Source organism: Hippoglossus hippoglossus, chromosome 21 (genome assembly GCF_009819705.1).
Source record: "Hippoglossus hippoglossus isolate fHipHip1 chromosome 21, fHipHip1.pri, whole genome shotgun sequence".
Lineage (NCBI taxonomy): Eukaryota > Metazoa > Chordata > Actinopteri > Pleuronectiformes > Pleuronectidae > Hippoglossus > Hippoglossus hippoglossus.
In genome coordinates this window covers 9481042-9502352 of record NC_047171.1, presented here as the reverse complement: position 1 = coordinate 9502352, position 21311 = coordinate 9481042, and the positions used below count along the sequence as shown (strand labels likewise).

General features: G+C 41.0%; 1 protein-coding gene and 1 long non-coding RNA gene across 5 annotated transcripts in view; one reads left to right on the top strand and one right to left on the bottom strand.

The window, feature by feature from the left end:
• LOC117754663 (dehydrogenase/reductase SDR family member on chromosome X-like) overlaps positions 1-2595 on the top strand; it is a 40548-nt gene extending 37953 nt beyond the window's left edge. For all 4 annotated transcript variants that reach the window (XM_034573726.1, XM_034573727.1, XM_034573730.1 and 1 more), the window contains 2 exons: positions 238-445; positions 2012-2595. In XM_034573726.1, the coding sequence (XP_034429617.1) occupies positions 238-445; positions 2012-2191 (388 nt within the window). In that variant the 3' untranslated portion in view covers positions 2192-2595. The remainder of the gene's footprint in view (positions 1-237; positions 446-2011) is intronic.
• Positions 2596-2626: 31 nt separating this feature from the next.
• Positions 2627-21071, bottom strand: LOC117754664. The gene is made up of 3 exons (XR_004612476.1): positions 21060-21071; positions 6707-6710; positions 2627-3282 (listed from the first exon to the last, which is right to left on the bottom strand). It is a non-coding gene; the product is annotated as an uncharacterized LOC117754664 (long non-coding RNA).
• Positions 21072-21311: the final 240 nt, after the last annotated feature.

Here is a 21311-nt window from a genome sequence, read left to right as displayed (position 1 = left end):
TAATTTCTAGTCTAATTTGTGTATATTGTATCAGTGTTGAGTTTCCAGTGTAGGACGAACTCATCCTGCTGAACAAGGACAAGTTCTTATTAAATGAGAATTTTATTTCTACTATGGCAGTAGCTTAATTGAATGAACTGAACAAAAGTGAGGCAGCTGTTTACCTGCCCTCTACCCCCTCAATCCTTTTCATACAAATGTCTGACATTCTGTCTTACTTCCTCTCTCTCTCTTCAGCCAGTGTTATTCAGCCCATGCTGCTTACTGTCACAGTAAACTGGCCCAGCTGGTATTTAGCTCCCACCTCCACCAGGAGCTGCAGTACGGAGGCTTCCCAGTGACTTCATGTGCTGTGGACCCTGGCATGGTGGACACTGCTCTCTACTGCCACCTCTGGAAGCCCCTCCACCTGGCACACAGCGCCCTAGCTCCCCTGCTTCTGAAGGTAAAACACTCTGGTGACTTTCATCTGCTTTATTCACCCATAGATCGACTTTGATTTACTTTTTTTTAAAGAAAAATGTCAGTAACTTTGCAGCATTCATTGTCTGCTTTCCTGGAAGGGAGCTGCGTCTGTCAGTGCTGCTGTCACCACGGTGACCTGAAACGCCGACTCGACTGCAGATGATATTCTAAATTTGAAACACAAACACTCATTCATGCGCACACAAATACACACAGTCCACATAGCTAAAAATGGAAGTGCAAAAAAAATCTAAGCAGGCTCTTCACTGTGTGTTATATATTTAAACATTTCCTGCATAGCTTAAAGCGGTGGCCGCAGGCTGCTGTTAATGTCCCTGGGATTTAATGGAAGGAGACGTGTGCGTGTTTGAGACCAAAACCACGATTGTCACAGGCATTTGCCTCCGAGCGCAACCTGTGGGAGGGTTCTGCCCCACATACACAAACATCACACAAACTCATGCATGTAAATCATCAGCGCACACACACACACAAACACAAATAAAAATAAAATCTTAAAAGTATAACAGTTCTTCATTTAAATGTCTGAAAACAACTAGACCTATGATATTTTAGTGAAATACAATGTGGTGTGCTCCTAAGGTTGTGGATTTGAGGATTAGAAAAAATAAAGGGTAAAAATTCACTAAATCAAAACCATGCAGAGCTATTTTAACAATAATTGTAGGAGTGTAAGTTGAAACTGTTTTATTTGCATAGCGTCAGATCACAAGAAAAATGATCTCGGCACACTTTTCATATAATAGAGAAGGTGTAGACTCTACTTTTTATATTCTTTTCCTTTTTTTGTGTGCAGCACTTTGTAACTTTCTTAAGAAAAGTGCAATAAAAATAAAGTTTATTATATTATTTATCTGAATGTGATGTGTTCACATGCTGCCTCTAACGTATAACTGATAAATGAAAGGTATTTGGTTTTCTGACACTCTTTAAGAAGAATATGCAACCAACAGCACCTTTTGTAAAGACACAGTCATTGGTGAATATTGTTGAGCAGCATCTTTGGCAATATCAGATACAACAGAGCAACAAGTCACTCAGGAGCGGCCTGTTGTCATGGAAACAAATTTTTTTTAAACAGATTTTGGGGAAATGTTGTGGAGTACTACGGCGCACACGCACACGCACACACACACACACACACACACAGAGTATGCCTGTCAGTGTTGATGCTCGCAGGATGTGATCCCCTCTCCGCTCTGAAACCTGCTCCTGGTCTCACAGCTGACACTGAGATCATTGTTAAAAAGCATCAACTCTAACACTCACGCACATGCACACTTATGCATGCAGACACACGCACGCACACACACACACACACAAAAACATACACAGGCACGTACCCTGAGCCTTCTTTTCGCTGACACTAACAAACAATGACATTAGTTGTCCTCTGGCATTCATACACACGCACACAAACACGTTCTTTGTTTTCGCAACGATAACTTGTTGTTGAACTTGTCATCCTGCAGACTCTCTCATTCCTTTTTTATTCAGCTGGTGTTTGTGTGTATGTCGTCCACAGACCCCTGTAGAGGGCGCTGCCACTGTGTTGCACGCTGCCCTATCACCAGCCCTGGAGGGGGAGTACGGAGAAGGCTACTGGTCCAATGGGTGCAGGGAGATGACAACACCCCGGACCTTTGACCCCCAGCTCAAGCTGAGCCTCTGGGAGACCAGCCTCCAGTTACTGGGACTGCAGTAGCAAGATAACCACGGGCGACCAACAGGACTCCTCCCCTAAGTAAACGTCAGACACAGACCCTTAACTCGGACGAACCCGCCGCTTTCCTCTTCCTCCTCCTCCCTTCTTTTCTGTATTTTTTTCTCTGTCCATATCTCACATCGAGGTGTTTGTAGCGATTTATTTTGACGATCTTGCAATCCACCGCTGGACTGTGATTGGTTATTTGGGAAGGCAAGACCTTGTTTTTGTTCCAGACCTGCCAAAGAAGGGCTACAGGGGACGGAAGACATGTTTTTTGTTTGTCACTGTGAGCGAGCTAACATACGCACATGTGTAAACACACTTGAGGGTTAGATGGATATATGATTTTGCGGTCATAGATACTGGGAAGTTGACATCGGATTATTTCCTGATTTTTAGCAAATCTAGCCAGAGAAACTACGTTGACGTATTCAAAAAACCCACAATGACACCTGCTCCACTCTGCCTTAATGTCATTACTCTGGATTTCAATAAAGAGTTTCAAAATACTTAAATCGTTTTTCAGAGGTTTTACAATGCAGTTATTTAATTATTATTACATTAAATTCTTGTTTGAGTATGGAAATAGATTAAAAAGCAAAATTCTGGTTCTATACTAGCTGCAAAATCACATGTCGGTCAAACCCTCACAAACACATACTCATACACCATCAAAATTATTAGATTCTTCAGATCTGAACCCAACTTGCTGTGGGCGGAGGAATATGATGTCATCACTTTGCTTTGACACATCGTAATGGTTTTCGCAGCTCATGTTTCCATCCCCTCCCGTTTTACTGGGAGCACCTTGTTCTTTTTGTAACACCCTTGTGCTTTTACTGGTTACTGCTGTACTGAGTCCTCATGTTAACTGCTGGTCGTAGTTGTGTGTGATAAGCTGTGTTGTGAGGATGCTGGGAAAACGTCATCATCAGCTCCTCTGTCCTTTGTCCCTCTTCAACTCAGCAATCCAACAAAAGACATTCCTACAGACTGAAGGGGGATACGGGAAAACCCTGAAATACAGAAGAGTAAAAGTAGGGCAGATTTGGAACGATTTCCTCTGTAGACTTGACAATGACACGTTTCTGTATTTGTCTGCTCAGAAACAAAGAAAATGGAAGGAGGCGGAACCAATCCCCACCTTGCTCTGAGTCTGTCCCGGTTTTCCTTTGTGATCAGTGTTAATCGGTTTTACTGCGCCTGTGATAAATGTGTTTGTGCTTTATGCACGAGTTAAGCATCGACTCATGCTATAGACCCAAATCAAAGATAGCACAACAATGGCCGGTCCAGGAGGAACAGCAACAGAAAGGAGAGTGAGGGAAATCAAATTTTTTCCATAATTCAAGCTGTGTTGGTTCCTCATTGCTGCTGCTGCGTCTGCTTCTGCTTCCTCATTTGGCGCCGCTCCCAGTGCATTGTGGGATTGAGATTTCCCAGTGGTGAGAATCAAACTCCATCTGCCGAGCTGACACACTCACTCTCAAACATTGGATGCAGTACTGTATATCCAGGCCCAGGCTTATCTAAACAAGCACACAGCATGTCTGTCTCTCATTCAGGAAAACACTCCTACACACACACGCAAAGATATAACACACAGCCATAACGCCATTGCCACTGTGATTAACCATTTTAGCTGTGAAGATGAAAAGTTTTATCTCAAACTGACCAGATTTGGCTGAAAACCCTTCCACCACGTGCCATCCCATCGCTGTATCTGTTGGATGTGTGTGTTGTTGCTTTTTACACTGCCACTGAGTGTCCAGCGTTTATTATGATCTGCCGTATGTGAAGCAATAGCATCACTGTGGTACTGTAGCTCATTCAGCCAGTAGCACAGAGCAGGACATTCAGACCCGGGACCATGAGATTCTATCAAAGAAAAACAAAAACAGCGTCACGTTACGTAAATATCACGAATTCAGAATTTCTTTGGTGACAGTAATGTGCATTCTTCACAATTATATTTAAAAGATGTCACCAATTTCAAAACCAGTTTGACGACCTGTAATTGGTCTGGCTCGTGTGATATGATTACCAGTGATGGCTCCCATTAGCACATGGACCTGGTAGAAATGACATGATCATATAATTTGACCAAGATTACCTAAAAGCTCCGTTAAGCAGCCAACCATTAGTTAATGGACTGTAGGGTCATGTGCTGTTATATTTGAACATGGACTCTGTGGGTCCATTTTTAGACTAATGCATTGTCCATGTTATAAAGAGTCGAAGAGGGCAGTGTTGTTTATGACAGATCTAGGCTGGTAGGAGATGTGCATGTCTGTTCTGGTTTTCAGACGTATTCAGGCAAATACATCAAATATTTATATTATATATATATTATATAACAGCATAATAACTCAGTTACTTGGATAATAATATGAATCAACTTGTACAAGTGGGAACCTGATAACTATGATGTCACATGAACGCAGCATAACTAGCAAAACACATCACACCTTGAATTGATTCTGATTGGCTCATTATAGGAGGCACTACAATGTGGCCAATCAGGACCATGTATTGTATGTGGCATGGGTGGAACCTCCACCAGCAGATTTACCTCATTCGAATGAGAGTTTGATTTTTCAGCCAATCAGGGTTCAGTCTGACGAGAACTCAGATTCAGTTAAATTCAGCTTTTAGTGTAACTACGTCACTTTTGCGAAATATCACGAATGGAAATCCAACAGAATAAAATGGGACATTTAAAATTCTAATTTAAAGCAATCATGAGTTAGATTAGTTTTTCTATTGTAGCAGTCATGTGGGAACTGACTGTAAATGCCAGCAATACTCTTCAGTTTTTAAGATGTTATTTTTTGGGTCGTCTAACTGCTCATTGCCTCGGTGCTTCCTTGTTTTACTGTGGATCCTTGAGGCTCCTGTAGAGTACTGACAAAATAACCAACAACCAAACCTAGTTCCTCTAGTGAAACAAACATGCGTGTGTCCCCTTCACACAAATGACAAACACCAGCTTACCACTCAGCAGCACTCATTTAACGTACAAGGCTCCGGTGCGAGCTACGTCCCGTCACAGAGCTACCGTGCTTTCCCACAATCCAGCTGCTATGATAGATGTTATTTAAAAAAGCAAACCTAAGTGGGGGGGCGTCTGCACACAAGATTTTCCTTGTTCTTGTTGTGTCAGCTTGACGAGAAGAGGAGTGGGGGGGGCTGCTAAATTATCGATGATTACCTTGTTATATATTTAGCGGACTTGTCAAGAACTCTGCGCAGACGAGACAGCACAGTGAACTTTCTGAACTTGAATTGCAAATATAGAAGAAGAGCAACATAAAAAAAAAAAGAAACAGCTCAAGTGACGTTCCGTGATATTGTCTGTATGTTATCTACTCGTAAAATTTCAAAAAGCCGCTGGACGTGGAGCTGTATGTTGACTAAAAACACTCTAATAGCCATTCTTCTGACTGACCTGGGATTACATTTATATTAAATGTTCTGGTCCCAAGTTCTGCGATTCCCTAAATGTGTATATGTAAAGGAAGAGATCATATAAAGACGTATACAGTGGGAAGGTTTCCAGATGAACTGAGTCCTTACTCTGGAGCAGGAATGAGAAAACACATGCAGACATTTTTCTGTCCTTTCATCTTTTTATGCATGGGCCCGTACACCATTTTCTCCTTTTGCTATGAGTGCGACCTTTAGCTCGAGACCCTGCGGGGGGGCCGCAGAAGGCAGATGTTCCCACCTCAAATCCAGTGTAAACATTCAGTCCATCTGGGCGCCAGAGGATTTCCTGAAGATGTTTTTATTTTCTAAATCGTTATTTTGTCGTTGTTGAGATTTAATACATTTTATTGCTTTTGCTGTGCCTATGAAGAAAATCTCCCTCATACGTGTGTATACTGTGACATTTTTCCATGTAGAAATGAGCTCGTAGAAACTGTGATACTGTCTCGTCCTGTGCATTTTGCTGTAAGTTCTTTCTTCTCGAGTGAAGGGAATGAAGAGTGTGTGCGTGTGTGTGTGCGAGTGTGTGTGTGTGTGTCTAGATTAGGGAGTCCATGTCCATGTTTTTCGTCGATGGTTGTGACATTCCAGCAGCAGCCACCACCTTTTCTATTATCCAAAGCCTCTCAATAAACATATCATTGTGCCACTCGTGCTCTCTGTCCTTTGCAGCGTGTGTGAGTGAGAAACTGTCAGCCTGATGACGCTGGGCATGAGACGGCGAGCCCCGAGCGCACGCTGAACTTTGGAGATATTCTCAGAACCATCAGTAAAACTCACACAGACATAAACACACTCTTACTAGGTCCCCGGGATTAACACCATCACATTTTTCCTCTCGTTAAAAAAGCAGATCTTTGTCCGGTTACAACCTGAGTGTCTCACCCCTGACGCCTTTAAATAGGATTATGTTGGCAGACAATCCACGACCAAAGCAACCCACTTTCCCCCCCCCTGTCATCTGTCAGGAGTAATTGAGGTTCAGTGTCTTGCTTAACAAGGACACTTGGACATGTGGACCACGTTTCTTGCAATTAAGGGCCAACCCGTTCTATGACCTGAGCTACAGCTGCCTCAATTTGTCCGTTTGGATTTCGATCTGAACCTCGGAGCCTCGCCCCCTAAATTGCATTTGCTCTGCCACCTTAAACTCTTTAAAGTCCTGAAAGCATGTGTCCTTTCACTTTCAGACAGACGCCGGCAAAAGTAGGGTTTCTCATTTATAATATGCAACTGCAACCCATCTTGCTGAAGCTAAAATTGCATGAAAACTCCAAACGAATACAGCTCTTTTTGAAATGAGAAAAACTTTTAAACGGATTTTAAACAACATTGCTCCCGAGTTGCCAACATGGCATTTTTTATGGAAGAATATAAAATTCCATCAGGTCCAATTCTGTGGCTGGTTCAGATGAGTTTTATTCACTGCACAGAGGAGACAGACGATCAAAACAAGGCTATAAAATCTGTCTGATGGTCAAAATTCAGAGATAAAGTTTTATACTATTACAGCAAAATACATTTAAAAACAATATGTTGTGGGCTGGACTAATTTAGACGAGGCAGTTTTATTACTAAGCACATTTCATACACAGACGTACGTTTAAGAGGCTTTTAAAAAAAAACACAAACCAAATTAAAATAAAACAATTTAAAATCAGAGAGCATTAACAGAGGTTAAACAAATAAAGTGGATAAATCTGTATAAACAAATCTATTTATAAAAGGGAGAAACAAAGTAGATAACTGTATAAGTATAATACATTTTTTTTATAAAATACAGCGATGGTATGACCTCGTAAAATAGCTAAGGCAGAAAAGGTAAACACACCTCAGAAAGTCCCGGAGAGGCTGATTTACGATCCAACATTCTCCCATCTGCCAGTAACTCATTCGGTTCACTTCCTCCAACACCTCTGCTTATGTGATATCTCTGTCTGCACGGGAGGGTTCTGATGAACTGAATTCACATCTAAGTAAGAAAGCTTTTCACAGGTCATCTTCCTGGGAAAGTACGTCCCTATAGTTTCACACAGGTATCTGTTAATTAATGTCAAATAGTGTGTCTCAACAGAGAACTTGATCTGGATGCATAAAGAAAATATAATTAAAAAAAAAATAAAACTACAGCTTTACTGTCCTCATTCACAATTTTATATGCAGAATTAACTACGACCTCTCTTTTCACTTCTCTACCTTCTCTTTCCTGTCCTGCTGTGGCATTTAGCCTCAGCTCTGCCACATGTTCAGTAATTATATTTGCACACTAAAGAAATCAATAATCCTGAAAGTCCAATGAGATAATAACATAATAAATGTAAATACAACTCCTCGTCTTGATCTGGACGCATTTCTTCCTCTCTCTAAAATGATAAATGACAAACAAGGAGAGGCAGTTTTTAAACAACTTAAGCAACCAAAATAATGTAGAGGAATTTAAAGACTTAATATATATTTATCCTTTTATATAAGATGGTTTACAGAACACGCGGTCCTCTTTCCTTCAGCTCCTCCACACTCCTCTTCCTCTAACAGACAGTTAATGTAAATGGGGTAAAACAAAAAGTAATGATCAATATTTGTGATAAAATCATAACTGTGTGTTTATATTTTTTAATGAGTTCACAGTGGATGCTCTCTCCTCCTCTCTTCTCATTACAAGCCTCACTGCACCGTAACAATGTATTTGACTGAGTGGTGACACTAACTTTAGTTTATGACACACTCATGCCATCATTAACATAAGATAGAATGTACAAGGAGCGACTGCACCATCAACACAACATATTAAACTTGTGCGTTCTCTGTAGTGGACAGTTTATCAATCTGTTCATGGTCAGGTGGAGTTAATATCCTCCATCCTCTCCCTCGTCTATCAGTCTGTTCTTTCTGCTCGCTCTGCCCGCTTTTCAGGCGGATCCGTTTTATCTCTGCAGCTGGGATGTTCCCTGTTGTGATTCTCATTCCTCACTCACACTGAAATCTGGAGCTATATGTACCACAGACTGAAGATGGACAAAGCGTCTCCACTTCCTCCCACTATCCGGAAAGGAAGCCAAAACATCCCAGATTTGAACACTGCCATCTTACGCCGATTACGCCATTTTCCACTGCAGATATTAACTGCATGGGGCTGAGGTCAGGTAAATGCACAAAAAACAGAAAGCCTGTCGGGTTTGGGTCAGGCTTCGTTATTTTTGGGGGTTGGACAGAAAAAAAAAGAGTCCCAAGCTGCAATCTAGTCTGTCTCCCATCTGCTAACATGGAGGAGGCAGGGTTTATGACCTGTACATACATACATACATACATACATACATACATACATACATACATACAAAAATGAAGAAATCCATGTCAAACACTGTTCTGTTTAAGGCCGGTTCTTTCAACACAGCTCATGTCTCAGCAGCAGAAACACAGGTCAGCTCTAAAAAATAAATAAACCATGATGAGCAAACTCTACACCAAGATACACATACAAGATATTTACTCCTCAATATGTTTGGTATTATGCAGCATGTCTACTTCACTCCTGGGGCAAGGACACTACTTGAGGCATATCTAACCCTGCCAGACGCTCTAAAGAGTAAACATAATCATTGTGTTAACCTTTGTTTGGAATGAGAGGGAGGTTGTTAAGCCTGAGATGAGGCTGTGTGAGACACAGATGGAGGATGGACGCCCTCATGGAGTCGATGTTTGCGCTGCTCAGAGGACGAACCCTCAGGGGGACATGATTGGACTAGTTAAGTTCAGAACCCAAAAAGATCCCCGCAGGGAAAATGTTTTCTTACAAGCGCTTAACATTCAGTTAGGATATTGGCATACGGGCAACAATGTGAACATCAAAGTAGATTAATGGTAATTTAACACTGAGTTAACCCCGATGTGCCAAGGTACACGGATGAAAAATGGAATATGGGTCATATTCTGATTCAATATCAAGGATAACACAAAAAGTTCCAAAGTTTACTTTTATGAATAATTGCGATGAACAAAAACTGACAGTGCAACAAGGCAGAGGAGCAGCAGGCAAAAGACAAAGGAGATAAACTTCACAAAGCCTCAGAGGATTAAGGGAATAATCAAGGTCAAAAAACGGGCAGACGTCACACACACGAGCTAGTCTGCAGAACGAAGACAATCTGTCAAACAGGAAGTGAACCACGGGGGGGATAAATACAAGGATGTCAGATTATATCAATGCAAACAGGTGACCAGAAAAACTGGCGGGAGACTGATCAATAGCAGGAAGTAGAACTAACTGAAATGCATTAGAAGAAGACTTAAAGGTTCAGTGTGTAGAATTTAGTGACTTCTAGTGGTGAAGTTGCATGATGCAGCTGAATACCCCTCACCTCACCCTCCCCTTCCAAACATGAACGAGAACCAGTGATAGCCTTCAGTTGTCCTAAAAACTCAAAAGGTATTTAGTTTGTCCAGACTGGACTACTGTAAAAAACATGGCGGCCTCCACACACACACGGACCACAGCTCAAGAAGTCAATATCGCTTCATTCATGAATTCAAAGCACTGAGCTCCATGGTTTAATTTGCAGCTTATGTCAAATTCTGATAAATTAATACTTATATATGGTTCACTCACGTATGGACCCAACATCGGAGAGATCTGAGGGACTTAAGAGTTCATGAAACGATCGCCTGTTCTAGTCACGCTTGCATCACAATGTCTCAACTCACCGACTGACTGGAATGTAAATCAACTTAATCCACACAAGCTTCAAAAGGCTGAACGTGATCCCAGTCTATAGTGGTTTTAACAGGTTTGATCTCATGTACTTATTTCTCTAACTACTGTGAATCTATTTCAGTCCAGCATCAACAGTGAAAACATGTTGACCCAGAAATCCGCGTACAAAGGCAAGATCCAGACACTGACGTCAGATTTGTTTCAACTCCTGACATTGTCTGTGATGCCACCTGCATCAGACGCAACCATTAGCATTTTAATAAATGTTAACCAATCACCATTTTTTTAAACCTGACGACCCCGACCAGAACAATAAGAATATTCTTATATTATACAAATATTCAACTCTAAAACAGATATAATGTACATTATACTTAAAGCTCAACTTTGGTCAATCCGGCCTTTTTTTTTTAAACTAAATTCTTTGGAGTTGCAGAAAGTTTTTTCTTCCATCATATATTTACCGTTATAGTTTCTATCCCTTCACTCACACTACAAGATACTTTCATATTAAGCCCGATACAATGTAGACACAAAAACATTTAGTAAATTATGTTGTGTCATATAAGAAAAAAAAAGTCCTGTAAATGTGATACAGTAAATAAATCATGAACCCTTTTGCTTTTCCAGGAACCAAAAGATTGAAACAAAAAAAACCCTGAAAACTGAGAGCAGAAGTTGAAAAGTTACCATTTCAAAATGTTATATTAATAATATAATTTTAGTATTTAAATTCTGCCGAGCGAGGAGCTTAAACAAGATTTACTTTCCAACGAGAGTAAAACTTTCCCTCATTGCGTCTGTCTGCACAAATATCAAATAGTTATTGTGTAGAACAACAGTTGTGCATCCTGCTAAACCTGGAGGATTACAGCTGAAGGATGTGTTGCAGTTTTTCCATTGTGATTAATAGAATGTTCGGGGGATTGCGTAACTGCAGAGACTTTGGTTGAAGGTCATATTTTATAAAAGGAAAACACACAAACCTGAGAATCATAAAACGAGTCCCTCTCCTCTGATTCCCAGCAGCCGAGATATGAACTTGAATACAGAAAAAAAAAAAAGGCAACAGATGAATCAGACATCTCCCTTTCCCTGCACATGTAACAGCAGAATCCTTATTAGAAGAGGCAGAGAGGAACCGTCACGTTGTATTACAGAAAAGACTCTCGATGAGGCGGCTGAGCCAACATGACTGAGCGACGCTGCAGGAATCGCGGCAGAAAACATCAAAATGCAGGAAGAAATGTAAAACAACTCATCAAGGTGCAATTGAATGACAGGCGGGATGTCTGCGGCGCCTTGTTAGAATAAGTATCTGACACAATGAGGAGAATGAGGTGCTGTCTCCGCGGCGCTTTGTTACACGTGGACACACAATACGCCGCGTGTGATTTTAAATTGACGGTCGCCTGAGCTCACTCAAGCAGAAAAAAAAAAGAAGAGAGGGAGGGAGCAACCTGAAATGACAAAATGATCATCCTCATTAAGTCAACGTCTTGGTAATTGACTGTCACATACTTGGGACAGATTATGCTTTATAACAAAGAGTATAATCCACAAAGCATTATAAACACACCTAATAGGCCCTTATTCAACCATTAAGAGGCAGCTCTCCCTCCGTAAATTCCTTTAGGGAGATTTAATGAACTCATTGCATGCACACTCAGAAACAAGGAGGTGGCTAATAAGCATTCATTTATTTAATTACTCCCAAATGACTGAGACGACATTATTATTCATAGCAATATTCAAGAGGGACCTGGTCATACACAGTCACTCACCTGTGCCAAACTGTCGCCTCGTTACTAATCTCAAAAGTTAAATTACTGCGTTAACTGTTGCTCCACGGGGGCAGTAAGTGATTACTTAAACAAATTAGTTGTCTGTTTATAGCTCAGAAATCTGTTAGCTGCCTCCCCAGATGTCTTCTGAAAGTCATTTTGTTTTGTGAATGAATATGACAGCAACAAAACAGAACAGAATCAAAAAGGAAATATCGACCGTCTCCTTTTGTCCATTTCTCTCCTAAAATAAAGTCTGAAACAGTTCTGACCAGTCATGAAACAAATCTAATACTGAGGTCAGACAATAGTCTTTATATAAATATGGACAGCTCCAAAGTATCTGAATCGCCCCCTAGCTAGTTGTAGTATTGGTCATCAAGGGTTATTTTTTCCGTTAAGTTTGGTTTTAAATACTTATTTGGTGCTATGAAAATGGAGCATGACATCACGACTGACAGCTGAGGCTGACTTGTGATTGGTCGAGCGTGGCTCCATTCCCCGATGGCTACTGCACAGACTCTGGCTCCAAACCCAAGATAGCAGAGTTCATAACGGACATATTTAGGCTTCATTTCTGGAAAGTGGGAGGACGTGGAGACCCGTTGTCCATCTTCATTTATCTAAATATAGGTCAGACCAAACACAAGGCTAATTTTTCCCATGGTGTGATTGCATGCAAAGTTAATAAAAATGCAAATAGCTGTGAATCCAAGCCAGAGACCTGTCACCTTGGTGAAAAATGAATGATGCCTTGTCCCAAAATGCCGTCACAGTTCCGAAATCGAGGACAAACTTATTGTCCCCATCTGTTTGCAGCCAGATTCATGTGATTTAACTCATGTAGCCTACTTAACAGTGAGAGGGAAAAAAGGAGGACTTAAAGAAAAGGCATATGAGGTTAAGGTCTGAAAATAAGTATACCGTTACGTCATTCCATCTATGGGTCGCACTTCACTAAAAACAAAGTTAGCAAAGGTGTTAGCTGCCTTCTCCAGTCATTTAACACAACCAAATAAAGTGGCCATAATCACACAAATAATGTGAGGGGAAAATGTGCTTCACGTTTGGTCCGAACACACCGTAACATCCATGCTAGCTGCTCCATAAGCTGTACTTGGGCACAGCAGAGCTCTGGTAATGCTGATTGGCAGAGTGATATTTACTGTGGTCACTATTTTAGCTAACCGTGCTAGCATGCTAACATTCTGAGAATTTAAATACCAAATTTTGACCAGATCACAGCTTCATGAAAACTAACTAGTTAACCAAACGTACTATTTATTCCATAGAGAACATGAGTAAAGGTATCAAACTCACTGCTGTGCATCCTTTAGAGATTCAGCCCGACACAAAGTGGTGGACCTACCAACAGACTGACACATAGAGCCAAACTCCAAATGTGGTTTAAAAATCAAATCTGTTTTTTTACAAGATAATATCAACTTGATGTTAGATAATTAAAGGGTAAAAAAAAAAAAACATCTCTTCTGTTGGTGAATATAATTTTAGTTTCAGACTTTAAATTAGAATCTGTTGCTGAAGGGTGCAGTATACATTATCGCTCCCCACCCACTGCATCCAAAACAGATGAGGGCTCAGTGTGTTGGCAGAAGGCACCTTGCAAGTAGCCGTCGAGAGCAGGATGAGGAGAACTCATTCGTTCATTTCCTTAATGCATTTTCAAGGATTCAGACCAATGACCCTCCAACCACAAGACGTGCCTCCAACCTCTTCATGACTTTTGCTTAAATATTTTAAACATCTTAGTTTTTTCCTGTTTAAAGGTCAATGTGCTTAACAGATGTGTCCAACAGATGTCTAATTAATGCACTGATTAGTTTCCTCAGTGGCTGGAGGGACGACCTTTGCTTTGACCTTCTTACAACAGGATTGAAAATCACTGTCACAGCACTGAAGTAAAACCAGTACGTTAAGTCTGCAAAACCTGCAGCTGAACGGAAAAAAAACCAGACGTGAATAACAAGACAGAACCAGGTGTTGAGCAGGTGAAGTCTCTGTGCAGGGTTTCTACCAAAGGTGAACAACAAAACATCCAAAACTATCGCAGGTTTTATCTTCCTGTGGATTCTGTGAGAGGTGTGTCTGCAGGCCCAGCTATTAGTGCGGTGTCTGTGTCACATTAGGGCAGCCATTAATCTTCCAAGCTGCAGTGGCTTATGGGAAAGGCCTGACAGCCCAGGGCTAAGTGATACATGTACCTTGTCAAGGCAAGATGATGACTTGATGGAGGGATGGATGGGGCGGACGAAAGGACACATACCCAAGCCTGCTGCACCTGGTCTTGGAGGTGTGTATGGAAAAGAATACCAACTCTGAAAACATTGAGAATATTGCAAACACATGTAGACTTCTGCTGTTTCTCTATAAAACATCACAGGAGAGAAGACTTCGATTTTAACCAAATCCCACCACCATCAAGAAAACTATCAACATTTTTTAAGTAATTAGGTAAGTTCAAGGTTGAGTGTGTATGGTTTAGTTTTGTAAAAATGGCAAAATCAATCTAGAGCCCGTATTTGCTTTGTCTGTTCTAGGCTACTGTAGCAACATGGCGATGCAACATGGCGGACTCCGTGGAAGAGGACCCACTTTCAATGAATATTTAAAGGGCTTATGCTAAGGTAACAAAAATAACATTCATTTAAGGTGATTATACACAAATGAAAGCATAATAAATACTGTGATCCTCTACATCCTACTCACTGGACCTTTAAGTTTATTCATATTGTACATTTTAAGAGCAGAAGTCACTATTTAAAAACAAATAATAAAAAAATAACAGATATTTGAGGAGATCGACTTTCTCTTAAAACCCAATTTCTTCTGTGCAACATTTACCTTCAGTCACCTGCCACTTGTTAGAGATGCAGAGATATGAAAAACACGAGTTCACACTCTTCTACAAAATCTGGAAGAGGTTTCTGCACCACATCCAGTCACCTGAAACATATTTCTCTTCACCGTACAGAGAGCTCACAGTTTTTCCTACTGTGAAGCCCTGGTTTGTTTGGGATGCATTTCAATTAATTCAGTTCTAATTATGGACCATTCTGTGCTTTCTAATTGTGTGGCCAGATTGATTTGGTTAGGACCCAGGTGTATGGTTGGCAGCGTTCTGGAGGGAGGCCAGTAGAAATACAGATGGCAGACTCTACTCTGTGGTTCTGAAATATAATTTGCCAGGATCAGAGGTATTTTGGGGTCATAGGAGTTTTTTATTATATAGAGATTTATAATGGATTTCAGATGTGATACATGTATGATTCTATCTTTGACTCAATATTACTATGTATTTCTCTTTAATATTTTTCAAAGAACCTTGCAATTTACATGAAGTAGATATGACATCACAGTGATTCTATTCTGCATGTTGTGGCTTAAATCAAAGTATCTGTTCTGTTGTTGCTTTGCAAAGATACATCAATGGTCCCTCTGAATTCAGAAACATCCTTTTACTTTTAGGCTCAACACTTCCGATAGTGGTTATTCCAGTTGTACATCAAATGGGTCAGATTTCTATAGAACCAGCAAAGCCAGTAACAAACTGGAGGGGGACTTGTGAGCCCATACCGTCACCAACGCTAATGCCCTTATGGATATGGAAAGAAAAGAAAAAGATATGGAAAGAAAATGCCAGATCTGCCAATACTGCCAGATCCTTGTCTAATCTGTTCCAAAAATTAATGGGTTTTTCCTTGGCCCATACCCAACCTTAGTTTCAATAAAATCACTTTAGTAGTTTATGCATAATCCTGGTAAAAGACAAACAGCAAAGAAAACATAACCTACTTGGCAGAGTTAAATATGCTTCATCTCATCAGGATGCATTAAAGTGGGTAAATGGTCCGTGCTGGAAGAATAATTCATCTGAATTATGCATTGAAAAATGTCACGATGGGGGGTATTTCCTTATTTCTTTGTCTTTCATGTACAGATGTAATTGAAGGTTAATGGGGGTGTTCTCTCGCTGCTGTTTGATAGCCAATGTTGTCTTAACGCTTTTAAAGTTTGCCTGCGATGTTTTGGCATCGAATTGAAGTCAAATTATCCCATTTATATAAGGAAAAACTGAACAAGGAAATCCCGAGTAGAAACAGACAGCTCACCTTTAAAGTAAATGTTTCAGATTGTGAGGCACGTTGACCATAGCTGTCAATGTAAGAAGACTTAAACTCAAAAAATAAACAAGTAGCTCAAATTGTGAATATAATAACTGATTTACAGTTTTATTTGTGACTACATTTTTGGAGCAAAACGTCAATGGGCGTTAACACTGGAATAAGGTTATGATCAGATAATGTGTGTTGATTTGCATGGATTTAGGAAGATATGATTGACAGATATTATCGTCTTAGATCAGTTAAACAAACCAGTGTGGTTAATTATAAAAAACAATTACACAGCCAATGAGCCAATTGATCAAAACAATTCAGGCGCTCCAACCACATCTCCGACCAGGCTGCTTGTTGTGGTTTTACTTTTCGGTTTAAATATTAATGTTAAAGACACGGGGAAAAAGATATAGCTTCAGCAGATACTGGTTTGTTTTCAGTGGTGCACAAGTGATGGTGTCATATCACAGTCAGTGTGTTTAAGAATTTAAAGTATTGAGGGTTGAGAAGGTGAGTGGCTCAGCTTTTGTGCCCCTGTGTGTGTGTGTGTGTGTGTGTGTGTGTGTGTGTGTGTGTGTATATATCCCATACTATCTCTTTCAACACACATACTTACATACACATCCAGGCACTCACTGTAGGAGAGGATGGGATTTACGGTCTAAAAATGGCCAAAGAGGAGGAGGAGGAGGAGGTGGAGACGGAGAGGAGGAGGAGAGGGGGAAACAAGCAGGGTAAGTGAGAAGATACATGGTGGAGAGGCAAGGGGGATATAATTCTCTCTGAGCTGACATGGAGAGGAATGGAAGAATAAGAGGAAAAGGGGGGGGCGGACGAGGGAAGAAAAGGAAACTTAATCAGAAAGAAAAATAAAAGGAAAAAAATGGCGGAAAACAAAATCTAGAAACGCGAGAAAGCCGCTGAAATAGAAAATGAGCTGTCACGTTCTAAGTAAGATTTATATATATTTGCAGGGCGACGATGAACCAGTAACTTGGATCATTTATTTAAGCCCAGTAAAAGCGAATGTCCATTTTTCTCGTTGTGTAAGGGGCTCTGCAAGGAAACACACACGCACACAGACACACACATGCGTGTACACACAGTCTGCTCACATGCAGGGTCTCGCCCGTCTGAAAAGCGGATGGCACAACAATCTCCAGGGCACAATGCTGCACTCCACCCACTCATCTCGGCTGAGAGATAGAGAGAGGAAGAAAGAAGTGGGAGAGGGAAAGTGGATGGAGGGAAAGAAAGAAAAAAGCCCACAGAGGGAGAAGAGGCATGCAGAGAAAACAGCAAGAAAGACAGAAGGGGGGAAAGGGAAGGAGGGAAAGGAAAGTAGAGAGGAGGAAGAGGGGGAGGAGGATGACACAGCGGAGTGTGGAGAAAGAGGAGTGCATGTTTGCGTCACATCTGCAGTGGAGGAGAACTGCCTGACAGACATCAGACGCCTACTGAATGACAATCCCCTCTCCTCTGTCAGGTGGCTGCCGTATCCCTCTTTAGCCTTTCTTTGTTTTCTGGGAAGAAATGAGCAACTCCGCCTTCCTCGCCCTCCAACGTCCTTGAAACTGGAAGTGATGCTCTGACCGTGCTGACAGCGGCCGGGGCGACCTCGCACCTGGCAATCCATCGTCGCTAAGAAAGAATGAGCTCCCGAAGCTCGTGTGTCGAAGCCGTTGCCGCGTCATCATGGTCGATATACAATTACCGCTGAATCAATGCTGGGTGTGAAACATGAATTGAGTACATTCGAGGTGCACGTGGTGTAATTTACAGTCAACAGCTGCCACTGTGTGGAAGCAAGGGAGAAATAAAGGAGTGTGTATCAGGCCGAGGCCTCGTTACTGATGACGGTGATGTGAGTTCTCTAACAGCCTATCTAGTCTCTGATGGGCATTAACAGTAAAAGTCATTTTTACACAACAGGTGCCATTAAAAGCAACATGTTTTTTTGGACATCACTCCCAGAGACTAGTGAGAAGATAAATAATTTAAAGATTTCCATCCCTTAAAGATTGAACCAAATGTCTTTGTTACCTTGTACAGATTTGTTCTGATCTGACAGCAGCGTGTTTTCAGTTCAGTTGAAAAATCAATGTTGTTGAACTGTAATATCATTATGGTATTACTCCCAGTATCACCAACCAAGTGCAGTACTAGTTCAAATACACCTAATGTACTTCCTTGTTAGCATTATCTCGTCAGAGGCAAAGACTACATTCAATCGAGCCTGCGCAACTCAGTTTCAGTTTCTATTGTTTAATGCTGTTTCAACTTCCTTTTATTTGGTTCGAAAGAAAACAATCTAAAATAAAGATGAACAGATCCGTAGCAAACTAAAAATACAGCTCACTCACTGATTCCAACAGTTTGTCCTTTCAAGGAAGTCAACTTTATTACCAACAGTGTTCTCCCGCTGACAACTCAGCCACCTCTTTATTTCCATAACTGTCATCTGGCCGGGCTGGCGTGCAGCGGGAGGAGCCATGTTTACTTGAGTCTCATCACTGTTAATTAACGGAAGCAGCTGATGACGTGCTGCTCCGAGGTGGGTGCGACTATTCTTAGCAAACTGGTGGATTGTAATCAAGTTATTGATTAGTTATTACTAATCAATAACTTAGTTATTACTAATCAATAACATCTAATACGTTATTACCATAAAGTTATTTATTAGAACAAATGGAATGCTTTCCACTTGGTTTAGATTGTTCTTCTGTCTGATAAATCACACTAAGGCCCAGATTTTAACATTTTGAGTAAAATTCCAGCTCTCGTTAATCTGTGTGTCCTCTTGCAGTGAATGTAGCAGAGAAAATGAGCTGCTGCCTTGTTGTTTCTGAGACTAAAGCTAAAGAAATGTTACATCACAAGAGACAACTCACCTCTGAGATGTGTTACAGCCACAAGGTGTCAATTTGTAAAGTTATCATTGTGCAGCCAAAATTACAGAGTTTACACAGGAGACTGTAGTGATCAGACTTCATCCTGAAATTAATTAGGAGCCTGTGAAGGAAGCAGATGACTGTGGTCCCCTGGTGGTAGATGCTGAGAAACTACAGTACGTGCAAGTGGCCAGCGGAATTACTGCACGGTTTCAAACACTTGTAAAACACTTTATCATAGTTAGTTATAGCAGTAACTATCGTTCATCTAACTTTTGAGGTAAGTGGACCTACACTATATTTACACTAATAAAAACTTAATTTGACTTGAATGTAAACCAGCGTCAGTTGAGGTACTTGACAATTCATGCTTGCCTAATTTTATGCTGCTGTGCAACATGTTGTCAGATCTTCCCTGTAGATAAGAGTGTTTACACCTGTTGGCTGATATAGCAGCTCAGAGAGTCTGTCTTCAAAAGCATTTATTGTTTTGAACTGTTTTCTTATAATCCATCCACACCTAAACGTATAAGGGAATCATTTTAAAATACAATTAGACAAGCCTGTCTTGAAACAACTTTATAAGTATGCTAATAATCAGGGTCCTGGTTAAAATATGGATTATTACCTACCTACGTCAATTTGAACATGCTCTAATGATCAGAAAACATCACTTTCCTCTACTGTCTATTGCTGCAGCTCCTCTTTTCAGCTTCTGTCTGAAACCCTCCCAATAAAGCCCAGTCTGCTCTGATTGGTCAACCGCTTAGAGCACATATAGGAAATGTAAGCTTCTGAAATCTACCTTTAAATTTTCAGACAGTTAACATATACAAAACGCGTACAACATATTGGAGGAAGGAAAAGCTGAAGAAGCAGAATATGTCTCCTTTACTCGCTTTGTCTCCTTTACTCGCTTTGACTTAGCGAGTAAAGAGGGTTGTTCCTGAAACCAGGCGCGTTGGAGACCAGGAGCGACAGATGGTTAAACATGGCAGAGGTTCCAAACTGGACTGGCAGACGAAGACGAGGCTGGAGTGTGGCTGGTAAACTGGCACGGGCTGGATGGTGAGTGTGATGCAAGGGTAAACAGGTATTACACAGGAGCAAACAGACTGACTGGCACAATATCTGAGCAAAAGTAAGTGGAGGTGTAATGGTTGTGCCGAACCAGTGGAGATTGAACGATCCAGCAAAGACTGGAGGGAAGAGCCGGGGTGTAAGTACCACTGCTGATGAGAGGTTGATGAGCAGGTGGTCATTTCTCATTTGTGCAGGAGAGGTGGAGAGGGAAAGTATCCTGAAACCACGCCCATCAGGACAAACGCACACGGACACAACTAACAAACCAACAACACTCATTCATTAACCCCCACTTCACTGCTCTTCTATATAGAGGACTATTCAGTGAGCTCATCGGCAAAAGAAGAAAAAACTCTGCGCATTTTCTCTGCACAAATAACGAACGTCGGCCGCTCGAAATATCCCCCGATACATTTTTAATTCTTATTTTGAATTTAGTGTTAATACTTCTAGCTAAAAGGCCCATTGAATGGTCATATTTGAATGGAGAATTAAACTTGTTTGCCTTAGTTTGTGCTGTCACCCACAAGCCTCATGCTCCTCAGTCTCAGCGCAATCCTGCATTTTAAAGTTTACACTTTTTTTTGGCAGCTGACTTTTTTGAATATATATATATATATATATATATATATATATATATATATATATTGTATTCTTCTCCTCTTGACTCCTCATACTGACAGACATCGCCACCTCCATCCAAAAGGCTACCATCATCTCTCGGTCAACTCTGAGCCACGTGTGTGGTGCCACAGTATATTCAGCAGCCACTTATTTTTGATTCCTCCCAATTTAAGCTCTATATATCCCCCAGTGTTCTTTCATTATTGATATGAAGCCTCTCTCAGTAACTTCAATCAGGAAGACCATCTCTGTGATTCATTCACAATTCTCTCTCCCTCTCTCCTGACCTAATCTAATCAGCTGACTGTTGGGTGTTTACGGTAATCCAATCAGATTTGGCCATGATCTCAATCAGCCAATCATGTCGTTACTGTCAAACTCCAGACCCGTTCTCCACTC